The sequence below is a fragment of the Poeciliopsis prolifica genome, unplaced genomic scaffold (genome assembly GCF_027474105.1).
Source record: "Poeciliopsis prolifica strain line A6 unplaced genomic scaffold, Auburn_PproV2 SCAFFOLD019, whole genome shotgun sequence".
In the NCBI taxonomy this organism is placed as follows: Eukaryota; Metazoa; Chordata; class Actinopteri; order Cyprinodontiformes; family Poeciliidae; genus Poeciliopsis; species Poeciliopsis prolifica.
In genome coordinates this window covers 6,579,641-6,602,217 of record NW_026562394.1, presented here as the reverse complement: position 1 = coordinate 6,602,217, position 22,577 = coordinate 6,579,641, and the positions used below count along the sequence as shown (strand labels likewise).

At 40.2% G+C, this 22,577-nt stretch overlaps 2 protein-coding genes across 2 annotated transcripts; both read left to right on the top strand.

Moving 5' to 3' along the window:
• Positions 1-8,160, top strand: mpp1 (MAGUK p55 scaffold protein 1). Its single transcript, XM_055043624.1, has 12 exons — positions 1-377; positions 3,562-3,690; positions 3,775-3,853; positions 4,137-4,222; positions 4,299-4,367; positions 5,700-5,896; positions 6,008-6,111; positions 6,190-6,270; positions 6,433-6,513; positions 6,620-6,822; positions 7,019-7,093; positions 7,471-8,160. Exons 1-12 carry the CDS (start codon positions 255-257, stop codon positions 7,645-7,647), a joined length of 1,404 nt encoding a protein of 467 aa, XP_054899599.1. The 5' UTR covers positions 1-254; the 3' UTR covers positions 7,648-8,160.
• Positions 8,161-11,030: 2,870 nt separating this feature from the next.
• vamp2 (vesicle-associated membrane protein 2) lies at positions 11,031-21,054 on the top strand. The gene is made up of 5 exons (XM_055043629.1): positions 11,031-11,547; positions 15,316-15,421; positions 16,021-16,179; positions 16,326-16,377; positions 16,463-21,054. Coding segments are annotated over exons 1-5 (336 nt in total). The 5' UTR covers positions 11,031-11,545; the 3' UTR covers positions 16,480-21,054.
• Positions 21,055-22,577: the final 1,523 nt, after the last annotated feature.

The following is a 22,577-nucleotide window of genomic DNA, read 5'->3' as shown; positions in this document are numbered from 1 at the left end:
AACAGCTCTGAGCGCAGCAGCAGCGGCAGCAGCATCGGCAGTTGTGTATTTACTTGCTTCGTAAGCGGTGTCCCCGCCAGTTATCTCCTGTTCCTCACTTGCCGCTGATTAAAACCTCGGACTTTTACCTCAGACGGCGACTTATCCCGTCGTCAAAAGTCCTTATCAGCAGTTTTCACCAAGTCTCCCGTGGACCTTGGTCTGGGGGGGCAAGTCGGGTTCACGGTGTGTCTTTTTAAGCTAGCAGAGGAAAGATGACGTTAGAATCCAATAAAAACGAACCTGCCCTCACACTAGAGCCGGTGAGCAGCGTCCGGACAGCTCTTTCCGATCTGTACCTGGAGCACCTCCTGCAAAACAAACCAAAGTCTGACAAGGTAAGACGACTGCCTTATTTGTTGTGTCTCCCTCTATGTTTGGTTTCTTTTTTTTTTTTTTAAGCGTTTGCTTCCGGTTGGCAGATTGCAGGGTGCTCATTGTTGCCTGTACACTTTGTAAAAATCACAACACCGTGTTTGTGGCTGTGTTTAGAACCGCGGGGTTGGTTATAAACGCCATCATTTATGAAATGAGAACTTCAAGTGTTTTTTATTTCTGTCAAATCAGCAGGTCTTTGTCAGCAACCGTTGCACTTTTCCAGTCTGTCAACCTTATTTTAGACTCCAGAAGACTCTTGATTGGCAATTTTACTTCTGCATTTTACGCCAAACTGCGTGCAAAAACAGCTGACAAGTGTGTATTTCTGGCTGTGATCATAGGACACTGAGTGAGTAAGCAGTTGAGGTTATAATAAACTGTTGCATGCTGAACATTTCAAATGATCACCAGTAGGCCTCTTGTGTTTTTATTATTTATTTATTTATTTTATTCTTTACATTTACCTGGTTGGGCTTTGTTTTGTTCAGTTTGTTGCACAAACTTTCCCACAGCCTTGGATTAGGAATTGGCTTCAGCAGTCAGCTGAAAGCCGGTGCTGTCAGGTTGTTTACTTCATCGAGCTGCTCCAGTCAGTTTTTCTGTTGCAAAAACAAGAATTCTGACTTATGTCAAATGTCCAGAGAGCACAATGGAGGGAATTTGAACATACACTAAACAGGTCACTGTTGCAGAATATCTCTTCAAAAATTTGAAAGGTCAGCACTAGTGAGGTAGTGAGGGGGAAAGGGAGGAAACTTCTTTCCTCATATCAGCAGTTTGTCACTCCAGTCGCACCATTTTGTTCTTGGGCCCAGTACAGGTTTGTTAAATCACTGTCTCCCAGTGAAGTCACATTATCTTAACAGTGGAGATGCATGTTTAATAAGAAGGGGAACTGTCTATATCTTGCGTTTCTTGTTGAAGACGTGTCCTGTCCTGCTCTGTTTTCTGTGATTTCTGTCAGTATGTCCACCGGTGGTGTTTGCTTTCAGCTCTATCACAAATCCTTTAAATCACATGGTTAAAGGAAAGATGGCCGTCAAGCAGAACAAAGTGAGAATTGAACGCCCTGTTTCAACATCAACAACCCTGGAGGCTGCTGCTGAATGTTTGCTCCAAGGTGCTGTCATTTTTGTGCTTTCGTTTAAACTTTGTTTAAAGTTTAACAGTTTGAACTTTAGTGGCCCTAAAGCGACACTTTGAGGAATCGGTGGAAAACGGTTCCGCTGTTGGCAGCAAAGGAGGCAAATGGATCCAGATTAAAGCAGTTTGTTGATCGAAACTTTTTGGTCCTGACTGTCTAGTCTGATCTAACCTACAACAACATCCTGATGAAACCGCATCAGTGAGGTGTTTTAATTTAATTATGAGGGGGCACAGAGATATCAGTTTAACCTCCAAAGATCAAGAGAGAACAAGACTTATAGCAGATAACAGGAAGGCTGTTTCTGTTATCTGTGATAAAAATTCACTCCTCTGACTAATTACAACTTGTCACTATGACTCTCCTCCTCACCCTCTGTCTTCTAGATGACATTTAAAAATCCCAAGATGTGTTGCTGTTTCTCTGTTATGACCTTTCTTATAAAGAGATGTTTTGGTTTAGCTGAATTATAAATCCTGCTACAACCAACTCTTTGATGTTTTTTTCCGTTTTAATGAGTTTTGCTTTTCATTATAATAAGAAAATATTCTCGTTTACATGAAATGCTGCTCCTGAATTTATTCCCAAGGCAGTTAAATGCTTCCATAAAAGCTAATGGTTCCCCAATACATATAGAAACCTTTAAAACAAAAGCCTAAAACATGAATCAATTGTTCCATTTAAAACAAAACTATGTCAAATTTAAAGCCTCTGTATAGGCAAATATACAAACTTACAAATGCTTGTTCCCATTGATATTATTGTTTTTTTTTTGATAATATTATTAGGATAATTAGTCAGGCTCTCTGCTTAGTCAGCTGCTTAACAGACATGTTACCAACTATAGTTTTAAAACCTTTTGACTTTCAGTTTCCACACCACGACCCACAAGCAGAACTAGAATTTTATTTTTGACAGCGAGGGAAAAGTGTGGTTGTTTATAATGAGCTGAGCAGCAGTTCACAGCAACAGGTCGGGGAGGGACAGTGTCACGTTACTCTCCTCCACACAATCAGTGGAAATGTGAATCGCTCCAACACTCTCTGATGAAAAACCTTTAAAGGATGCGGACGTTACGATGGCCTTTTGAGCGCATCCCGTCTAATTTGAGGTCACTTAAAAAGTCCCGCTGCACCAATCACGCCGACATGTGTGACTTAGAAGAACGGACTCGGGTTGTGCAACTTGTGTAGCTCCAATTGTTTTAGAGTTTAGCCCCTCAGGATGTTTATGGCAACCCAGAGGATGTAACTTCATCTGCTAAGCATCGGATCCCTTCCTGCTCAGTGGTGACGTGCGATGTCACCGGGCCGGTATAAATAACCGCCACCTTCCCCTGGCCGCTGTTCACTCCACAATACAGAAACCAGAAGTGGGACTGAGGAGAAACGCGGCACTTCCGGAGGAGGCGCAGCAGAGCGATGATGATATTTATTGGTTTATTGTTGTGCTTACGATGGAGAGGGATAACATCCCTTTCTGCTGAGGTGGCGCTGATGCATCGTTTTTAATGCAGGAACTTTGTGCTGATGATGCGGGCCTCTCGGGTCATAGCTCAGTGATTCACTTAGAAAAGTTTTTGATACTGCAAACCATCTTATCTTGACATTTAATGCGAGCCCTCAGGCTTTCCTGGAAGAATCTATAGCATGAAGCTGCTTTATTTCAGTGTTAAATTACAAATAAAGTGAAAAGATTTTATGATGATTTAAAAAAAAAAAAAAAAATCTTATCACCTGATGTCGGTCGTTGTATCCATGACTACAAGAAGGTGGGGACAGCAGATGACAGGAGGTGCTTAATCGGGTGTTAAAACACCAGGTTAATATTCAACCTTGAACACACAATGAAGCTACAAATGAGACACAGTTTTTTTTTTCTTTCTTCTGGATGCACACAAGTGTAAATATTATTATTAAAACCGTTGCATCAGAGTGTGAAAGCTCATATTTGATCTGTTTTTATGAGTGCCTCATTTTCTTGCCTTTATCCCCCCCCAGTTGGCTATGCAGACCTTGGAGGACGGAGGAGCCGAGTCCTACTCCAACGGTTGCACCGGACAGATGAACGGATCAGAGCCGACCAGGATGAAAGAAGTCGCCTTTGAGAAGAATCCCTCCGAGCCGATGGTATGCTCTCCGTCGCGCAGGCCGGCAGGCGCTCCGCGTCTGGATATGAGTTGCTGACTGTTGGCTTGTGTTGCTCGCCTGCAGGGCGTCACGCTGAAATTAAACGAAAAGCACTGCTGCACAGTGGCTAGGATATTGCACGGGGGAATGATCCACAGACAAGGTGACTTTTTATCTTTTCTTTGTGATATGATTCACGTGATGCAAACACTGATTACGCGATTGCGATATTTTTTTGCGGCATATTGTACAGTTTTAATTGTGAGTCCAAAATCTAAATGAAAACGGGACAAAAGCTTTGGCATGTATGATGTGTACTTAAAAGCCAGAACAGGGCTAAGAAGATTTTTTCAAATATCTTTCAGGTCTGTTAAATATTTAATTTGATGTACAGGCCAAAAACTAGATAGAAATCCTAAAAAAAACCTTTGAATTTTTCTTTACAGGCTCCATACAAGAAGGCGACGAAATAGCAGAAATCAATGGAAAAAGCGTGACAAACCACACTGTGGATCAGCTACAAAAAATTCTAGTAAGTTGGAAATCTCAAGCTTCTCAATTCATCTTTTGTTTCGCCTCATTCCTCAAATTAAAAACTCGCCCCGCAGAAAGAGACCACTGGCGTAGTAACGATGAAGATCATCCCCAAGATGCAGGGTCGACCCAGAGAGTGCGAGGTAACGCCGCCGTCACGCTGCCCACTTGCCTTGGCGTCTTTATTTACTGCTGTAATCATGTTTTCTTCACCTTTTCCTGTTTGAAATGATTTTGTTTAGGTGACCCTTCTCTAAATCAGGTGACTATGAAATTAGTTTACATTGAAGGATAATCCCAACCGTTAGCAGTAGATTTTTTGGTTTGTTTCTTTTTTAGCGTGAAACGCACTATTAGTGGGTTTCATACTGCCATCTACTGGACACAGCGTGCTAATTCAGGCATCCATTTTCTTGCTGGAAAAATGGCTGCTCTTGATTGAAAACGCACCGAACCCGCAGCTTGTGACATGCTGCAGACAAAACGAACTGAAAGAGGAATTCAGTGATTTCTAATGACTAAACTGCAAAAGTGATTTTTGTTCCCCAATGGTTAAGACTTTATATTTGTTGTGATCAGTGATGGCAAACCTAGCTTCCAGATTGTAGACTATTAGTTGGTGTAGATGAACGTTCTCTGCTTACTTTGTCTATTAAGAACATAAATTTAGTGATCCAGGACATTCCACTGCACTTTTATGCAGATTAGTGGGGGAAAAAAGTGTCTGTGTGCCAGGAAAGGCACCAGTGGAGTGTTTTGGAATACTACAAATCTCCAGTCGCATCCAAACTTATTGACACCCTTGGTAAAGAATGTGAAGCAAACACACTTCTATTATTTCTTTAACATGTATTTTTTCCCCATTTAAGTAAATAAAGACAAATCTGTTTTTGGTACATTTTGTGATTAAAAATACAAGATGACATTTGTTTTTTTGTAGTTTTTTATTTTTTTATTTTTGTCTTTTTGCACAGCTGTATCTGGGGTGCCAAAAAGTATGGAAGACATGTGTTTTAAAATACTGTTGGACACTTAAAAGAAAAAAAAAACTAAGCAAAATGGAAATTATTAATTTATATAAAAAATATATGTTGTTTTCTTTTTTACTTACTTATTCAGATTTATTTAAGGTTTAAATGGCCAAATTAAAAGGACATCTGAAACATCCACTTGCATATTCAAAAATCTGGACTTATCAAAAGGATGTTTTTATACCTTTTTAAAGGTTATTTATACAATTCTGCAGAGTTAAATTAACACTGACAAGTCCATTTGGTCCTAATCAGAATTGTTGTTAATTTAACTCTTAGAGCTATTTCAAAAATAGTTTGAGTAGTTATAACTTTTTCAAGCGTTAAAATAACTAAATTTTTTGTTGAAATAACTGAGAAGAGTTAAATTAACCTTCAACCTACGGACCAAATGGACTCGGCAGTGTTGTATTAACTCTGCAGACTTTGCTGTGTAATCTGCAGATGTACATGAGGGCTCAGTTCGACTACGACCCGTCCACAGACGACCTCATTCCTTGCAAAGAGGCCGGTTTGAAGTTCCAGACGGGCGACATCATCCACATCATCAACAAGCAGGATCCAAACTGGTGGCAGGGCCGAGTGGACAGCAGCGCCGTCGACTTCGCCGGACTGATACCCTCTCCAGAACTCCAAGAGTGGTAAATGGCTGACGTCTGCCGCCCTTCGACGCAGCTGATCGCAGCGTGACGGACGCATGTCGCCACATTCCGCAGATTCCCAGCTCGATCTGCGTGCGTTTTTCTTTGCAGGAGGGTGGCCAGCAAAAGCAAGGCCAAACAGGGCAGGCAGTCCTGCAGCCCGTTCGGAAAGAAAAAGAAGTGCAAAGACAAGTACCTGGCCAAACACAGCTCCAGTGAGTGTGGTTTTGCACATGTTGTCACCAACTCTGTGCTGCCAGTTTGTCTAAACACACTAAACTCTCCTCCCGCAGTTTTCGACCAGCTGGACGTGATCTCGTATGAGGAGGTGGTGAGGCTCCCTGCTTTTAAAAGGAAAACTCTTGTGCTCATTGGTAAGCTTTGTTGTCAGAATAAAGGGCCAATTTGCAGGAACGTCATTCCAAAATTTGAAATCTAAAACAAATTTGTACCTAGAACTGCACTTCTTCTTAAAAAGTGATATATTTAAGTTCATTTTCTAAAGGTAATATTTAGAGAATTTTGCTCCTTCCTAGGGGCGCCTGGTGTTGGGAGAAGCCACATCAAAAATTCTCTTTTAACAAAATACCCTGAGAAATTCACTTACCCTGCACCACGTGAGTAGAAAGACTGGTTACTTGTTTTTTTTCTTTTTTTTTGTTTTTGTTTTTGCTTATCTCATGGAGCAGGTTCAGTTTACTCTTTAACACTGAATGTGCGCAGACACCACCAGACCCCAGCGAAAGGACGAGGAGAATGGACAGGAGTATTACTTCATCTTGAACGAAGACATGGCCAATTGCATCACTAAAAACGAGCTGCTGGAGTACGGCAGCTTTCAGGGATTCATGTTCGGAACCAAGTTCGAGACCATCCACAAGATCCACGATCAAGGCAAAATTGCTGTGCTGGACATAGAACCACAGGTCAGCGTTTTGGACTCCTAACTTTTAAGTTCTGACAGATATAACTTGTAAAGATGAGGAATCTCGTTTAAGGAGGTTCCTCATTTCTAGAAGAGAAACTTTTATTTTCTGCTACACTACATGATTATTTTTATTTAATAAAACTGATGATACTCTTCCTAACTACCAGTTTATTGAATGGTCATTCCTCTTCCAGACCCTGAAACTTGTTCGGACTGCAGATTTTGCTCCGCTGGTGGTGTTCATCGCTCCTACCAACACAGCTGCACAGGTGATACATGAAAAAAAAAAACAATAATACAAAACAGTACCTCTAAAAATAATTAAGCTATTTTTTACGTGCTATTTTTTCATCTTTTGTCTCATTACATCCACAAAGTGTATGTTTTTGATGTATTTTGCTTTTGGGTATAGGGGAGCTCTGATTTAGAATTTGTTTTTTGTTTACATTTTTTTTTTTACTATTTTTTTTTTGTATTATTTGACCAGAAAAATCCCATTGAGATCAAAAATTGTTTTTGCAGGAGAGTCCTGGCCAAATATTTTCAGAAAATCTGAGAAAATATCACTTGCATAGTAATTTGAAACACGGTGTGGAAAAAAAGAAGAAAAAAAGATCTGACATTTCTTTTTTTTTTTTTTTTGCAGACTGAAAACCTTCAGATGATCCAGAAAGAGTCAGACGCCATTTTGAGCACATATGGACACTACTTTGACGTGGTTCTTGTCAACAACGACGTAGACGAAAGCGTGAAAGGCGTGGAGCAGGCCATGGAGCAGGCCACCTCCACCCCACAGTGGGTGCCTATATCGTGGGTCTACTGAAAGGGCCCGTCTGGTCGCCCGTTTGATTCAGAGCCGCGTTTGCAAACGTGGTGCAACACATCACTCCTTCCACCAAACCTCTGAGTTAGCGGCGCGTTTGATTTCTTTGCACTGTTGTTTGCACAATAAAGCAATATGTAGAAAAGATAATCTCCTAAGGGTGTTTTAAATATGTTCGGCTTTAGGTGCTGCACACATCTATATGATTGCTGACAGATCATCAAATGCAAAACAGGACCTCAACTGTGAAAGATATAAATGCTTTAAAAGAAACCGAAATTGACACATCACCTCGGATGATCCTCTTTTCTGATCCCATTAGATCGAGCCAGGAAATGAAAATTCCCAGACTTTGCTTGTTCTGTCTGTGTAACTCCATACAATATCCTCAGCACAAAACCTTTGAGTCAACCACTGACAACCTCACAGGGTTTTCCACTGGATCTTCTCCAAACTGTATTCGTTATGGGGACTGTAAAGGCACTTTTTGGCAAAAATAAAAAATAACTCCTATCTCTGTTGCAGTGTTGTTTTTCATCATTTTGTGTTTATCTCTGTAAATCTGCCGAAAATAAATTTAGATAAACCAAAGTGAAGAAAAAAGAAATCCACACATTTTGATTTACATCTCAGTTCATTGTGTCGAATAATGATGGGACGTTTCAAAAAGTCATCTAAAGTTAAAATTCCTCAGAATAGTGTCTACTGCCGTTAATTGCAAACGCAATGGGAAGTCTTCACATTCTATTCTAAAGTAAAACATTCAAAAATGTTTTCTTTATCCCAAATGGGAAGTAAATACAGCAACATTTAATATCCAAATGAGTCATTGTGGATGGTGACTGTTACTTTCTGGCTTTATAGTTTAAAATCAAAGCGGAGCAGAGAGATGTTGAGGATATGATCCTTGCCTACTTCTCTGGAATTTGGAGTTGTAGTTCTGCTTTTGAGATGTAAAAGCAGTACCTGGTTGCCGCACTTGTGTTTCATAAATGTCCAAAAGTAAGAGCAAAAATCCTTCCAACAGCACGACATCCAAACGGGGGGAATAAATGTCCAAACATGCAACATTTCAACATAAACAAAAAAATAAATCCATTTAAGAACAATTGATGAAATTTGCTGACATTTTGTAAAAAGTGAAGAAAATGCATTTTAGGTTTTTTGAAAAAATAAATACCATTTTTTTATGTTCTATTTTATAAATTCACTTCTGTTCCTGCTGCAGTCCGTTTGCGAATCTTCGGGGTTAAAGTTGAGCGTCTCTTGCTGGAGTCGCGCGCCAAATGGCCACGACATTGTGACAGAGATAGTTACCGGGGCAACACAAGTCACCTGTCTTTTCGAGTTACACTTGGTGTCGCAAAGCTGTCCTCTGGTGCCACCACGTGATGAAACCGAGAACTGCAGGTACGACGCGTGCCAAAAGGAGTGCTTTACGTCACAAATAATCAAATAGTTTTTAGTTATCGTCCTTCCTCTCAGGAAGTAAAGCGATTTAGTGTATGGTCATACAGAAGCTATGACGGGGAATGTCGGTGTTGAGTGTGAAATAACAGCCAAATTACATATAACATCATAATGAGCCAAATGAATGGTGAATATACTACTAAGTGGAAATGAAACCATATTTAATTTATAACAACTTGATATTTCTGGAACAGTTAGCACAGATTAAAGGATAAGACATCTATGGTTATAGGAAATTGTTTTTTTTTTTTTTATTTTAAGTAGTTTTAGAAAACTGAAGACACATTCAATTTCCTGTCACCTTTTTTCTTTCCTTTTTTATTCTTTATCCTGGCTGGATATTTGATCAAACTTCTTGGTGCAAAGAATCAATATTATGATCCAGAAGGTGTTAGAAGACCAATAAGAACACTGTAATGAAAAGACCATCCGTCTTCCAGAACCATACAGTTGCCAGCTTGTAAACGGGAAACTGATCAACGTTGGATGCAGGGATTATTATCATTACTATAAAAAATTTTTTTGAATGTAGGCCCTCTTCTTGCCAGCAAAGAATATCATGTGATTTCCCTCCCCGATTGAGTCCTTGAAGGCAAACACAGAGACAAGAACTCCTTCTGTCCCAGAGTTTTGTTGACCGTGTCACATGATCACGCTGTGACACTTCTCCTAGAAACTGAAGGTGGATTAACCCACTGCATTATGGTATTCAGAGTTTTTATATCAGTCTATGTGTAGTTCAGTCCTTGATGATATGAGTCATGTCAATAGGACGCAACTCACATCATCCAAGTGTCTTCAAAGCAACATTTTGAATGGTGCTTTTTTTGGGTGGAAAGATCTTCCAGTAGCAGTCAGTGTTGCAACAAATCTTAAGAGACCCATGACTGAAAATGGTTGCTATGACCATCTTGTGACTGTCATGACATGCTAACAACTCAATTTTCAGCCAAAAAAGATGATATTCCATAGTAATATGTCCTTACTGACCCCATCAGTTGCTGGTAAGCACAGCTAATCCACCTCATTTGCTTTTGCTGCTCTCCATTAAATCTCTGAACATATGGTGAGAAGTCACCGTATGTTTTTGGTTAGTTTTCAAAACCCAAACTAACCAAAAACGTTTTGAATAAAAATATAAACGAAACACATAACTACCGTAGACTTACTATAGATGCTACTACTGTGAGCAGCAGCTCACAAATTCAAAAATTAGTGAATTTGAGTAGAAAAATAAGCAAAGCCGATGTTTTAGAATCAGGCTTAAACCCAAACAATTTCGATGAACCTTACTATTTCCAATAAGGCGAGTGTAGTAAATGTGGACAGAATTATGCCCATAACAAAGTTATGGGCATAATTCTTTGTTGCAGGCAACAAAAGGATTTTTTAGCTTAATGTAAATATCAAAATCAAAATTCTCTCATAATTTTCCTCTGATTATCTCTTCAGTTATTTCTGAAGCCAATACACTGAGCGCCTATCAAGAGAGAGTTCAACAGTGTATATATTTGTGTCATTTTTTTTTATGGCAGTCCGACTCTGGAAGAAGGAACTGTTTGAAAAGTGCTGTTAAAATGAATATACATGATATATTTTCACTTGATATTCATAAATTCATATTTTACCACAATTGTATCAAAGCACAGAAGGATGAGGAAGGAACCAAACTTGAAACACCTGTCATTACATGAATTAAACCTATCCAAAATACAGTGTTAAGTGTAAAGCATCAGTCTGAAAACATAAGCTACCTTACTAATAAGGGACATGTCAGACAATTTGGTCTCAGCATGTCCAGCTTTCATGTTTACTATGAATGATAACAGGCACCCAGTGTGAGCCTCGCCACACCCCCTTTCCAAGAACGCCATTTTGTTGACACACAGTCTTGAAATCAACATTAGCTCCATTTAAGCGGCTTAAAATTCTGTTCTGCAAAAGAACACGTATGGTCTTTGAAGAGCGTCCAAGGAGACACCCAGTTCCTGTACCCGAGGACAAAAAAACACAGCCCCTCTCCGGGGAGGCAAAGCGGTGTGTCTGAAGTGTCGGCCACCCATTTCAACATGAAACTCGCCGCTGCTGACGTCACCGAGCCATCTTCGTGCACCTAATCCAGGCGGCTGTTTATTACACCTTCATTACCACACAGAGACCCGGGCTGTACTGACAGCCTGCAGGTGCCGCATCGTCGCAAACGAGGAGGGGAAAAGCAGAAAGAGAAGCCCTTTGTAGTGTAGGGACACCATTCAGTGCTCCTCCTAGGACGTACAGGCAGGGAAACGCCACAATAACCAACCAGAGGCTGCCAGAGGGTAGAGAGGAGCGCGGAAGGCAATCCACATCCATCTGCCAGCCACTTAGTGCGTGCTAGCATCTCCGCTCCGGATTTCAGCGCAGCTGTCGAGCTAATACAACCAGGAAAATGTAAGTACAACACCCTTGTAATGCTAATTTGAAAATAAAACCCCCGAGTTGATGCAATTTCGCGCTGACTGCTGACAATTGATAAGCTATTTTTGGGGGCATTTTGCGGCGTCCTTTCCGCCGAATCACGAAGCTCTTCTCAACTGTCACGATATTAATAGTCGGAAAGATTGTCGGGTGAATGTAATTTTAGGAGCCGTCTCTGTCTGATAACGTGAGCCGAACGTGAACGCTAACGAATCGGCCTAACCTTGGAGCAGATGGAGGCATCGAGTTTATCTCTCCATCAGGGACATTATTAGCCGTATAATGTTCTCTTTTTAAACGAACGAGGCTGGATGTTTTTTCTTCTCGCTTTCAGTTGGTCGTCCGGTGAATTCTCGCTCGCGCATGTACTCACGCACGCGTATATAATATATATATATATATTTATATTTCTTCCAGTTTGGACTGGTTTGAAATGAAAAGGACACCACTCTATGAAACCACACACGCCGAGTCAATTAAAAATATAGGCTATAATAACGTGTTGTCTAACGTGGACATTTTTATTTTTATATATTCTTTTTAGTGAACACACTCGGGGCTTCGGTTTGGTGTTACCGAACAGCAGGTGACGAATTAAGCTAATTCCTGTAGCAGCAAGGACACAAAGCTCAACAAACCCCGGCGGTTTCAGCCGCGTCAGTCTTTTCGAGCTTTCAGAGCGTCGACAGAAATTGCCGAATATTCCAATATGTTATGATTTCTGGCAGACATGTTGGGCTTGAATTTGCTTTCAGGCCCAGTTCCCGTGATATTTGTAACCTACAGCGGGGGGTGGGGATAGCCTAGCCTCCTACTGTATGTCGTCGATTGTCATGCGAGGGCGGACAGCTACGTACCTGTCCACATTTCTTTTCTGTCGCGATATCTCGGTTAAATAATACTAGCTGAATATATTTATTGATGCGTTTTGTCGTCTGCTGTATCATTTCGATGGATTTTGGTTTTACTTAAAGGGGATAAAAGGCAGCTTAATAGTTCAGTCTGCCAGTCTAAAATGACGTTTAAATTGCCTCGTGCCAGCAACATATCACCCACTCGTGGCATCACGCTGGATAAGTTTTTTTTTTCCCCTGTGAGCTTTCGCTTACATTTTGTGACCTGAATAGAAAACGTCTGAGAATCCACCCATAAGAACGAACCAAAACCCCCGTCGGGGTTATGAGATTTAACAGTTGTAATAGTCACACATGGCCCTATTGTAGCTCCATAGAACGTAATGGTGGACCTGAATGTGTGAGCAAAGTCATGTAACATCAAACAGAAAGAGACAGAGAGGCTCAGATCAGACGGCTGCTGATGTGGGGGATGCTGAGGCGCTGTCCAGTGCTGAAATGTCACTGTCCAGTGCTGAAAATCAAACAGCGTGCTTCTCCAGTCACCTTTTTATTTATTAAACGATTTAAAAAGCATAGCCACAAACAGCATTGATAAAACTGAAGTAGAGGAGAATTATAAAACCACAAATAATTTATTTTTGTTTGTGATGATCACAAACCGTAGTTTATTTGAACTAGTTGTGTTTTGTTATAGGAATTATTTGGCAGCGTATTTGGGTCTTAAGGAGTGATATGGTTTCACTTTGAACTGTGTTTGCATTTGAAGCCTTGCGTAAAATTAATTTTGCTTATATGTAACCAAAATCCTGTATGGACACTGGTATTGGAATTGAGCTTAGGCTATAAATGTACACATGTTTTCCGATTGAAATAAACTACTGGAGAAGCAATAACTCTAACGAAGTAATTGAAAAAAAAAAAAAGAACCAAAAGTATATAAAAAGGGAATAGAATATTTACACAATCAAACTAAATGATAAAACGGTATACAATAATCAAAGGGAAAACTTTTTGAAAAAGATTTCAAAGTTTTTCATTGTTTTTCATTAAAACAAGTGTTTTCAGGAGTTTTGCTAGTAGTTACTTAATAGTTACTAGTTACTTGAAATTGGAAACCATTATTTCTGTCTGTTTGTCACCTTTCTATCTACCTACTTTAAGGATCCATTAGTGTTTCAGCAGCCACAGAGAAAAACTATATTAATAAGCACTGTCTCCAAACAGGTTTGAATATATTTAGCTTTCACATCAAATCTCACATCAGCAGGAACCAGTAGAGTCATGCGAACCCTCACCTTCCCCCTTTGTCTCTTCAGCTGCCTTTGCCAGATCACATTTCCGTCAGCATCCTGTTTTTTGGTTTGTTTTCGGAACCGTGTTATAACAGACACAGCAATCATTTGCTTATCAAGCTGCATCTATATGCTAACTAGGCTTTAGTTTTAGAAATGTAAGAAGACTCCCCTGCACTTAGCATGTTCAGACAGAACACTGCGGTGCCACATAACGGGTGCAGTAAATCCACTCGGCTGGATTTGAAACACAGCTGGCGGTTTTTCACAGGATGCGGAAGCTGACGAGGAACCTCGCCGCTGCACTGACAAGTCTTCCCGGCGTTAGTTGGGAGGTGATGACAGCGTGAACCTCTACACACATTATGCCTTTGTCATGGTTCTCATAGGAGGCACAAAAAACACACACACCCACACACGCACGCACATACACACACACACACCCACAGCAACGGCACATGTTAAAACACGATTTTTAAGTAGTGAATTAGCTCAAATGTATTTGCTGATTTGGACAAATTTCAGTTCTAATGGGACAATTTTAAAAATAAACGTACCTTAGAGTGCTGTGTCTCTGACTGTGGCATTGACCTCAAGCACCAACAGGTCAACTGCTCTAAAGGATTTGTTTGTTGTTAACGGATTAGTAATGTATGAACATAAAGGGTTGACCTTTAAACAGTTATACAAAGTCAACTCTTTAAAACTCCAACCTGTGCAAATAAATAAAAACGAAGTCTATGAACAAAAGTGCACTGATATGGCTTGACACGGCAATGCCAAGTTTTGATTTGAATTTATGTCAAATGTCGATATTTGAAACTAATTTATTCACTGTGAAAGATAAACATGCTCCACGTTTCCTTGATAAAAAGTCTATCCTTTCCCAATTTAAACGTCAAAGCCCATTTGTCAGCTTTTTTGTTAAATTAAAACAGACTGCTTGAAAGAATAGGCAGACTGAAAAAACATTTTCAGTTGCATGAATTCAATGAAAGGGAAAGCAAAGGAACATTTTCCTTGTTTGACTTGTTAGTTACCTTTCAGTGCCCGTTGAGAGAAATCACTGGCTGTGAAGGCTCGGTTGATGGTTTACCTTATTTTGTTTTACATCATTGTAATCCATAATCTTCCATTCTTCGTCATTGAAAAAAATGGATCTGCTTTCCCAACCACTTTGCTGCACAGAACAGGGTGCCAAGTAGCTGTTACATGTTACAATGGGAGGCATTTCCCTTGACGCTCTCACTTTTTGGTGATAAAATGACACTTTCGCTTTAACTTTCTATCAGTCACTGCCGCCATCATCTGAGGACATTCAACAGAATCGGCCAAACGAGCTTCACTTTTGCAAAAGCCTCCAATTGCGCTCTCAGATCCCGATCACGTCAGATCTTCTGTAATGGATGGAGCAACCAATAACTTATAGCAGCTTTTAATTAAGTGAACTAAGCACTCAAAAATTTGATTTGTTCTCATTTTAGTATTTACCAGTATTTGTGCTCCAGCTGTAACAAATCACCGTAAGTAGATTTTGAACTTAAAAGATGTTTTTGATTTATTTCTCGACATTTGTGTTTTTTAACCATCAGGTCAGCCCCAGCAGCCGGAGCCCCTGCGCCAGAGGGAGGAAGTCAGCAACCTCCCAACCTCACCAGCAACCGCCGTCTGCAGCAGACGCAGGCACAGGTGGATGAGGTAAGTTACAACAAAAACAACACAGACGCACACAAAAGAAGAATAGTCAGACCAGGTCAGAGTTGGTTAGTTACATTCACTTGAGTAACCTATTGGGGAAAAAAAAAAACACTTTTCGAAGGATTTCTACTAAGCTGTACTTTGTACTTTCACCTGAGTAACTTAATGATGAAGTGTCACTACTCTTACTACAGTCAAATTTTTTGGATTCTCTAACCAGGGAGTTACTAGACACAGACACTTGTAGTTTTTGTTACAAATTTATATTTATTTGCAAAAATGTAATTTTTATTTATAATTATGTTCTTTACATCAATTATTTTCATTTTGGTTTTTAAAATACCAAATTTCCACAAAATTTGATATTTTTGTTGGTTTGATGACGTAATTTTCACGTTTTTAATGATTGATGTTTTGCTCTACTACTTTAGTCGGGTTTTTAGCAAATACTTTTTTTCCTCTTGAATGATTTCTTGGTCTCTTACTTTAGTACACTTTTTAAGTACCCCACCCACAAGTGGATCAGTTGGACGACATGTATCGTCGTCAGAGGTCCAGTCTGGATCTCGAGTGAAGCTTTGCCGCGTCTTTTTCCTCAGGTGGTGGACATCATGCGCGTAAACGTGGACAAGGTTCTGGAGCGTGATCAGAAGCTGTCAGAGCTGGACGACCGGGCCGATGCCCTGCAGGCTGGAGCCTCTCAGTTTGAGACTAGCGCTGCAAAACTGAAGAATAAATACTGGTGGAAGAATGCCAAGGTGAGCAAACGGCGGTGTGCTTGCTCAGTTAGAATGCACTATTGATGTTGTTAAGTGTGATATTAACAAGATTAGATTATGGCGTGTTGAAAATTGTTCTGCTTTTCTAATTTGTGTTTCTTTCCCTGAAAATCTGCTGACTACAGATGATGATTATCCTGGGTGTGATATGTGTGATTGTCCTCATTGTCATTATTGGTAAGAAGCCTTTTCTTTCCTTCTGTGCATTTGTAGAGACTTTTTAAAATCTTGTAACACTTTGCACCGCTCCGTCTTCCCACAGTGTACTTCAGCACCTAAGAAGAGTCGCACCTACCCCAGTCTGAACCAAGCTTCCTTACGACAGAAGATAAAAAAACAACAACCTCTAATTGATGACAAAATTTACCACAGATGAATTGATTTATTGTATGTACGTATATCTCCGCCCCCAGCTAGCCTCGATATGACACCCCTACACCCTTCAGGGCCCCCCGTGGCTCTCCTCAGCCCCCGTGTTCCTTACTTCCACAGCCTCGCCTCTGGATTCCCTGTCGATATTTGTTCTGTGAGTGTGTGAGCCTGTCTTCTTTCTGAGTACTCTTGGCTTTTCTAACCCTGCCATACTGGGAACCAAACCCCTTCCCTCTACCTTTACTCCCACCCCACCCCCCGTGACGATGCAACAACAGAAACCGGTCCAACAATTGGCGATAATTGTCACATAGCTGATATATAGAGTTCTTTGTAGAGTTTTATTCTGATATATATCTGATATACTGTTTTGTAGGTGTGTGTGCGTGCGTGTGTGTGTGCATTTTGTACTTTTTATTTTTTGTATTAATTTGATGTATGCTTTAGCGTTGACTACTGCCTATTAATGAAAGTGTGCATCTTGCATGTGCTCTACATCCCCCCCTCTTGACTGTTTTGTTGTCCAATTAGCCACCGGGAAAGAAAAAAAATAATAATTTGCCCGCATTTCTCTTGAAGGCAGACTGAAATTCACCCTCTTACCAACACTTTTTCCTTTCTCGCCAAAAAAAAAAAAAAAATTAATGTTTTTGCTTCTTTTTTTTTTTGCTACTGCTAGCGCTCACTCTTTGATGTTAGTGAAATAATGCATGACTTGTGCAACGAATCCTTAGCTTTCATCACTTCCGGCCCGACCCAGCTCTCGTTCCTGTTTTCTGAGAGGGATTCTTAAACAGCGACCGTTTTACGTGTCTTCTGGCGCCGTCTTGTTTCTCAGCAGCATGCTTCCCTCGGACAACTTCAAACTGCCATAGTACGATCAGACCAATGTCTGTAGGTGTCTTTGTTTTTTTTTTTTTTTTTGTTCTTTTTATTATTATTATTTAAACATTACGTAGTGTCTTATTTCGAAAACATTCCTTCATTGCAGTCTAGTGCAGATGCTCTTACTGTAGCACATGTAAGTGTGAGTACCTTAAAAAAAATACAAGCTACGAACCTTGTGTCAGGAATAACGATAGGAGGAACAGTGACAAGGTGTAAAGTTACTCTTTTATGCATAGACCGGATTGTCCTAAGGATTTTTTTTCCTACAATTTTGCTTTAACATTATACTTATGATAAAATGGGTGATTTTGGTTTGGAAATTGATTCTAGCACTGGGAGGGTTAGGGGGGGACAAAATGCTTCTGCTGCAATGGTTTGTGCAGATTTCGAATCCGTTCGAAACCTGCACAAACGTCCGCGTTTTTGACAGTGGCGCCCGGCTGTATAAGCGGACCGCCAGTGCAGCAGAACCTCTCCACGTTAAGAGCACATAAAAAAAAATTAAATGAAAAGTCAAATTAGCTGGATTGCCAGACAAATGAAGCGAGTAACGCCTGAGAAGAAAAGAAGCAGTAACTCAAAAAAAAATAAAATAAAAAAAAATCGTAGCATTCCTAAGACGAGTGTTTTGCTAGCGCTGTGGTTCTGTCTTCAAGTTTCTTCTAGTTAATGCCTTTCTTTTTCTTTTTTTTAAATATAATAGACTCTATTTTTTAATCATAGTATATTTTTGTGTGAAGCAGAAGAAGCAAAGAGGACGCGAAGCTCCTCTTTGCTTCTGTCTGGTGTGTTTTTGTAGTTCAGCTCCGCGTTACACACTGCCAAGCATTAAAGGAAAACAGTTATTTTCCTTATTGCGGTTATTTATTTCATTTGTGCACTCACTGGTTTATTCTTGAAGTACTTTCAAACCACCTTTTTTAAAAAAAAATATTATTATTATTATTATTATTCATGTGTGCATGATGGTGGCTACTTGGTCAGTAAAAGAGCAGGGTAAAGACAAGGCACTCTTCGAGACAAAGAGTTGCACATGTTCCTCAGAGGCGACGCATCAGAACTTCCCTGAAGCTAACTATTTGTGGGGAGGGGAGACTTAAAAGTAACAACATCCAACCACAGAAGAATGTCGCTTCCAAGAATTTCCATGTGGTTTGGAGTGAAATCAAAGATAAAACAGTTGTCGGTTAAATTTGTTAAATTTTTGGTTTTTTTTTTTTTAAGTGCTGTTCTGCTTTCGGAGCTTATTCCAAAGAAAGCCTTTGTGACTCTGCCTCTTTTACTCTCCAGCCAGCTACACGGAGAAACCTGCCACCTTCTCTAACTCCTTCTGTGTATTTGGCGTGTGTGTGTGCATGTATGTATTAGAATAGCTCCGCCTTTGGAATATCCCCCAATCCCTCCCACCGCCATCCCTCCTTCCGTTTATCCCGACGGATTTAGGCCGCTTAACTCTTAGAGTGAGGACATGTCAGTTTTCCTTCGCCTCTGAAGTACATGGGCGACACGAGGCTGCAGATCTGTCAGCCTCAGCAGCAGAAAGTCCCACTTCTTGATGCTCCTTCAAAAAGTTAAACGACCAAAGACCAAATTTCCGAGCTAATGCTGCCAATAATTGTTATAAACAAGTCACTACCCGAGCTGTCCGGCTCAGATTTAAATTCCTACTGTCTTAGGAACATATTAGTTTATCATACACTATCTATGGAGTCAAGTTTGGATTTCTGAGTGTGCCACCCTGACATAATATGCAACTCAAATGCCGAACAGAAACTCCCACCCGACCCCGCCCTTTGCCGTGTGGATCCAGGTCCGATGAGCTTCTTTTAATCTGTACAAAGTTAGTAGACACACAATCTTGTAACTAATTATAGCACAAGTCTTCTTCTCTTTTTTTTTCTGTATGCGTAGTCCTGCCAGGTTTGAAAATGTGTAAACTAAGTATAGATAACAGAAAACTGAGAAATGTTTTCCCAAAAAACAAAAGAAGAAAAACCTGCATTGTTTAGTGTTGTAATATTGGGGTGTGGGGTGTTCTGGGGGGCAGGGGGTCCTATATCCTCAGGTTTAAGTTGTTTGCAGTTTACCAAAATACGTAAGAGGACAAAAAACAAACAAACAAACAAAAAAAAAAAAAACTAGCAAACTGTAAAATTGGATTCCTTTGGCAATATTAAGTGATTTAAGGGTTACAATGTTGTCCTTTTAGCCATTTGTACAGGACATAAACACACAGTGGGCTCTGAGGTGAAATAACATTACTGATTGGGGTAGGATTTGTGTGTTCTCCATAAATCCAACTGTCCAGTTGTGTCCAGTGAGTGCTCAACCGGTTTGGTCACAATGGTGAAAATGAAGTGAGTGCTCTCTCTCTCTATCTGACTTTTCTTTTGTTTGTTTTTATTGCTTTATTGTCCATATGAAAACCAATGTGTGCAAATGCTTTTAACACCGTGGCACTTCTTTCTCTCTCTTTTTGTGTGTGTGTGTGGGTGTGTGTGTGTGCGTGTGCGTGCGTGTGTGTGTGTGTGTGTGTGTAATTCCTTGGTTTCGGCGGGAGTGGAGAACATGATCTTTCGCCAGCCATCGGGAAGGTTCAGTGATCTCAATGCTGCGTTCAGGTCATTTGCAGCGCGTTCGGTGAATGTTGTTGGAAAGCCGGTTTTGAAAGAAAGAAAAAAAAAAAATCCCAGAACGAGCTGAACGCAGCGACAGGAGGGAACCTTACTGAGACATTGAATGTTTCCTGGGTGGCTTTAGATATATGATGTTTTTTTTTTTTTTTTTTGAACCAAATGTTTTTTTTTTTCTTTTTTTTCTGATTGTTTTGCGTTCGTCAAGTAACAACTCCAGATGTCACTGAATTGTTTGTTTGTCAGCACTGATGGACCAAGCGAAAGAAAATGGCGTGAGTAGATGAGAGAAGAAGAAGTATTTTTGTGTGAAGGATTCTACAGTTTACATCAGATCGCTGTTTGTATCGACGAGATATATGATTTTTCTGTTTAAGCCAGTTCATTTGTGAGGGATGGATTCTTTCGTTTTACCTCCTTTAGAGACAGGACCACAGGGACGAAAGCACACATTACCCTTGCTCATCTGGCCTTACAGGAGGGACAGGACCGGAGGATCATGGGCAATGTGCTTGGTGTGATTTTCTTTTCTTTACTCTTTACGCTTTTGTTTAGATTTATTGTGCCGTCCTTTGGTTTGGGATTAGAGTTTAAACAAGGTCGATTCAACGCAAAAGAAGAGGAGACTTAGTTGGGAAAAAGTACATGAAATAATTGTAGTGTAAATCTATCAATGTCTTATTATATTGATGAACATCATGAAATATATGTATATTGGGGAAAAAAAACAGTATCTATGACAAATTGTACTTTTGTGTGTGTTTCATGGTTTCCTGTGCTTTTGTGGGTGTGCAGCAAGGGGATAATGTCATTTGGACTGCCATTCTGGGACCTGTGTGAATAAGCATAAATTTACTACCAATACAGAAATTGACCTTTTCTCTAATTGATCCCTACTATGTGTTAAGTGTGCCAAAACAAATACATGGAGACCTGGAGCCATAAACTGCACATTTCTGCATTCGTCCAGAGTCCTAGTGTACAATGTGTTACCATCACACAACACACATGCACACACAAGACTTAGGATCAGATAAGCAAATGATAACAAAAATGATTGTACTAACATTGGAAAAGATGTTGAGGGAAAACACATTCATTAGCTAAATTACAAAAAAAAACAAACAAAAAACTATTATTGAACACTTATTTTTCTTACCAAATCTGATTAGCTTGTCTCTTTTTTTATTCCACGTGAGAATCATAAGACTCATTTAGCTTTAGGTGTTTAAATAATCTCGTCTAGTTCATGTCAAACGCTGTATTTGCTCAAATAGGTGGCAGGTAAACTTTTATTTGTTCGTGATTTATGATGGCATAAGTTGCTCTGTACAGCAGCAGTGCACACCAACAGTATGCAGGATGCAGTGCAACTGACAGATAGTGCAGCGCGAGGCTTTTATTTTGAAACCCACGTGACGTAGGCCGCTGACGTTCAGACTTCCGCTTCTCATCGTCTCTACGTTTTGTGACCGATTCATTCGACGAAAATATGTACGAGCAGACCGTAGAGATGCCAACAGGCACTTCAAATACAGAATAGGTCCTGTCAAGGACTTTTTTGGTTTGTTATTTTGTTTCTCAAGCTGAGCTGCTGTCACTTCTTCTAGTTGTAGACCACTGTAAATGTAACGTAAACCACTCTCGAGCCTCGTATTACAAAACAAATGAGACTGCTAGTGTATTAGTGTACGTTCCTGTTAATACAAACGGACCAATGGCCAGGCAAGCCGATGCAGTTCCAAGTCTTCACCACCAGGTGTCACCCTGTATACGAAGCATGGCATGGATTGTGGATCCGCTGAAATAACGTGGTGGGTTTAAACAAGCTTCACGTTTCATCCTGTTGTTGAGACGGACAACACCAAAGACATTTAACTTAAGATATCTTAAGAGGTTGCATAAACCATACAGATTTTGTAAGCCTCGATGAGGTACATTTCTGGCAATGTGTTCCACTTTGTATTTTTACACATTTTCAAGTGGGTCGAGGTCACAACCAGAAGGTTTCCATGTTAACTCGCCTCGTTTGTTCCAAAACCAATAATGTTGAATTTGGAGCAGGTAAATCTTTTAATACGGCAGCAACAAGGAGCGTGTGATTTCTCAGAAACTTGCTAACCAAAAATATCACCGAATGTGTACGTATGAAGCTGAAGCTGTATTAATAAGATCAGTAAAAATCCTCAACAAATTCAAATATGCATCTAATGATTGAAGTCAAGTTCTAGGCTCTCCCATTCTTCGGCTCTGGGAAAAGAACACAAACCAAAGCCTAATTAAAAGTTTAGCCTTTAATTGACTGTCTTCCAACAATGCTTCTATTTGCTGTCCTGCCCTGCCACAAACCATAATTGATCATTTCTCTTTCCAGAACTGTAGACGGTAGATGTAAGACAAACCACATCTGGAGAAAGCAGAAGCAAAAACAACTGTCATACAATGACCTCTGTGAAGCCATCAGTCGGTCGGTGTCTCTGAATG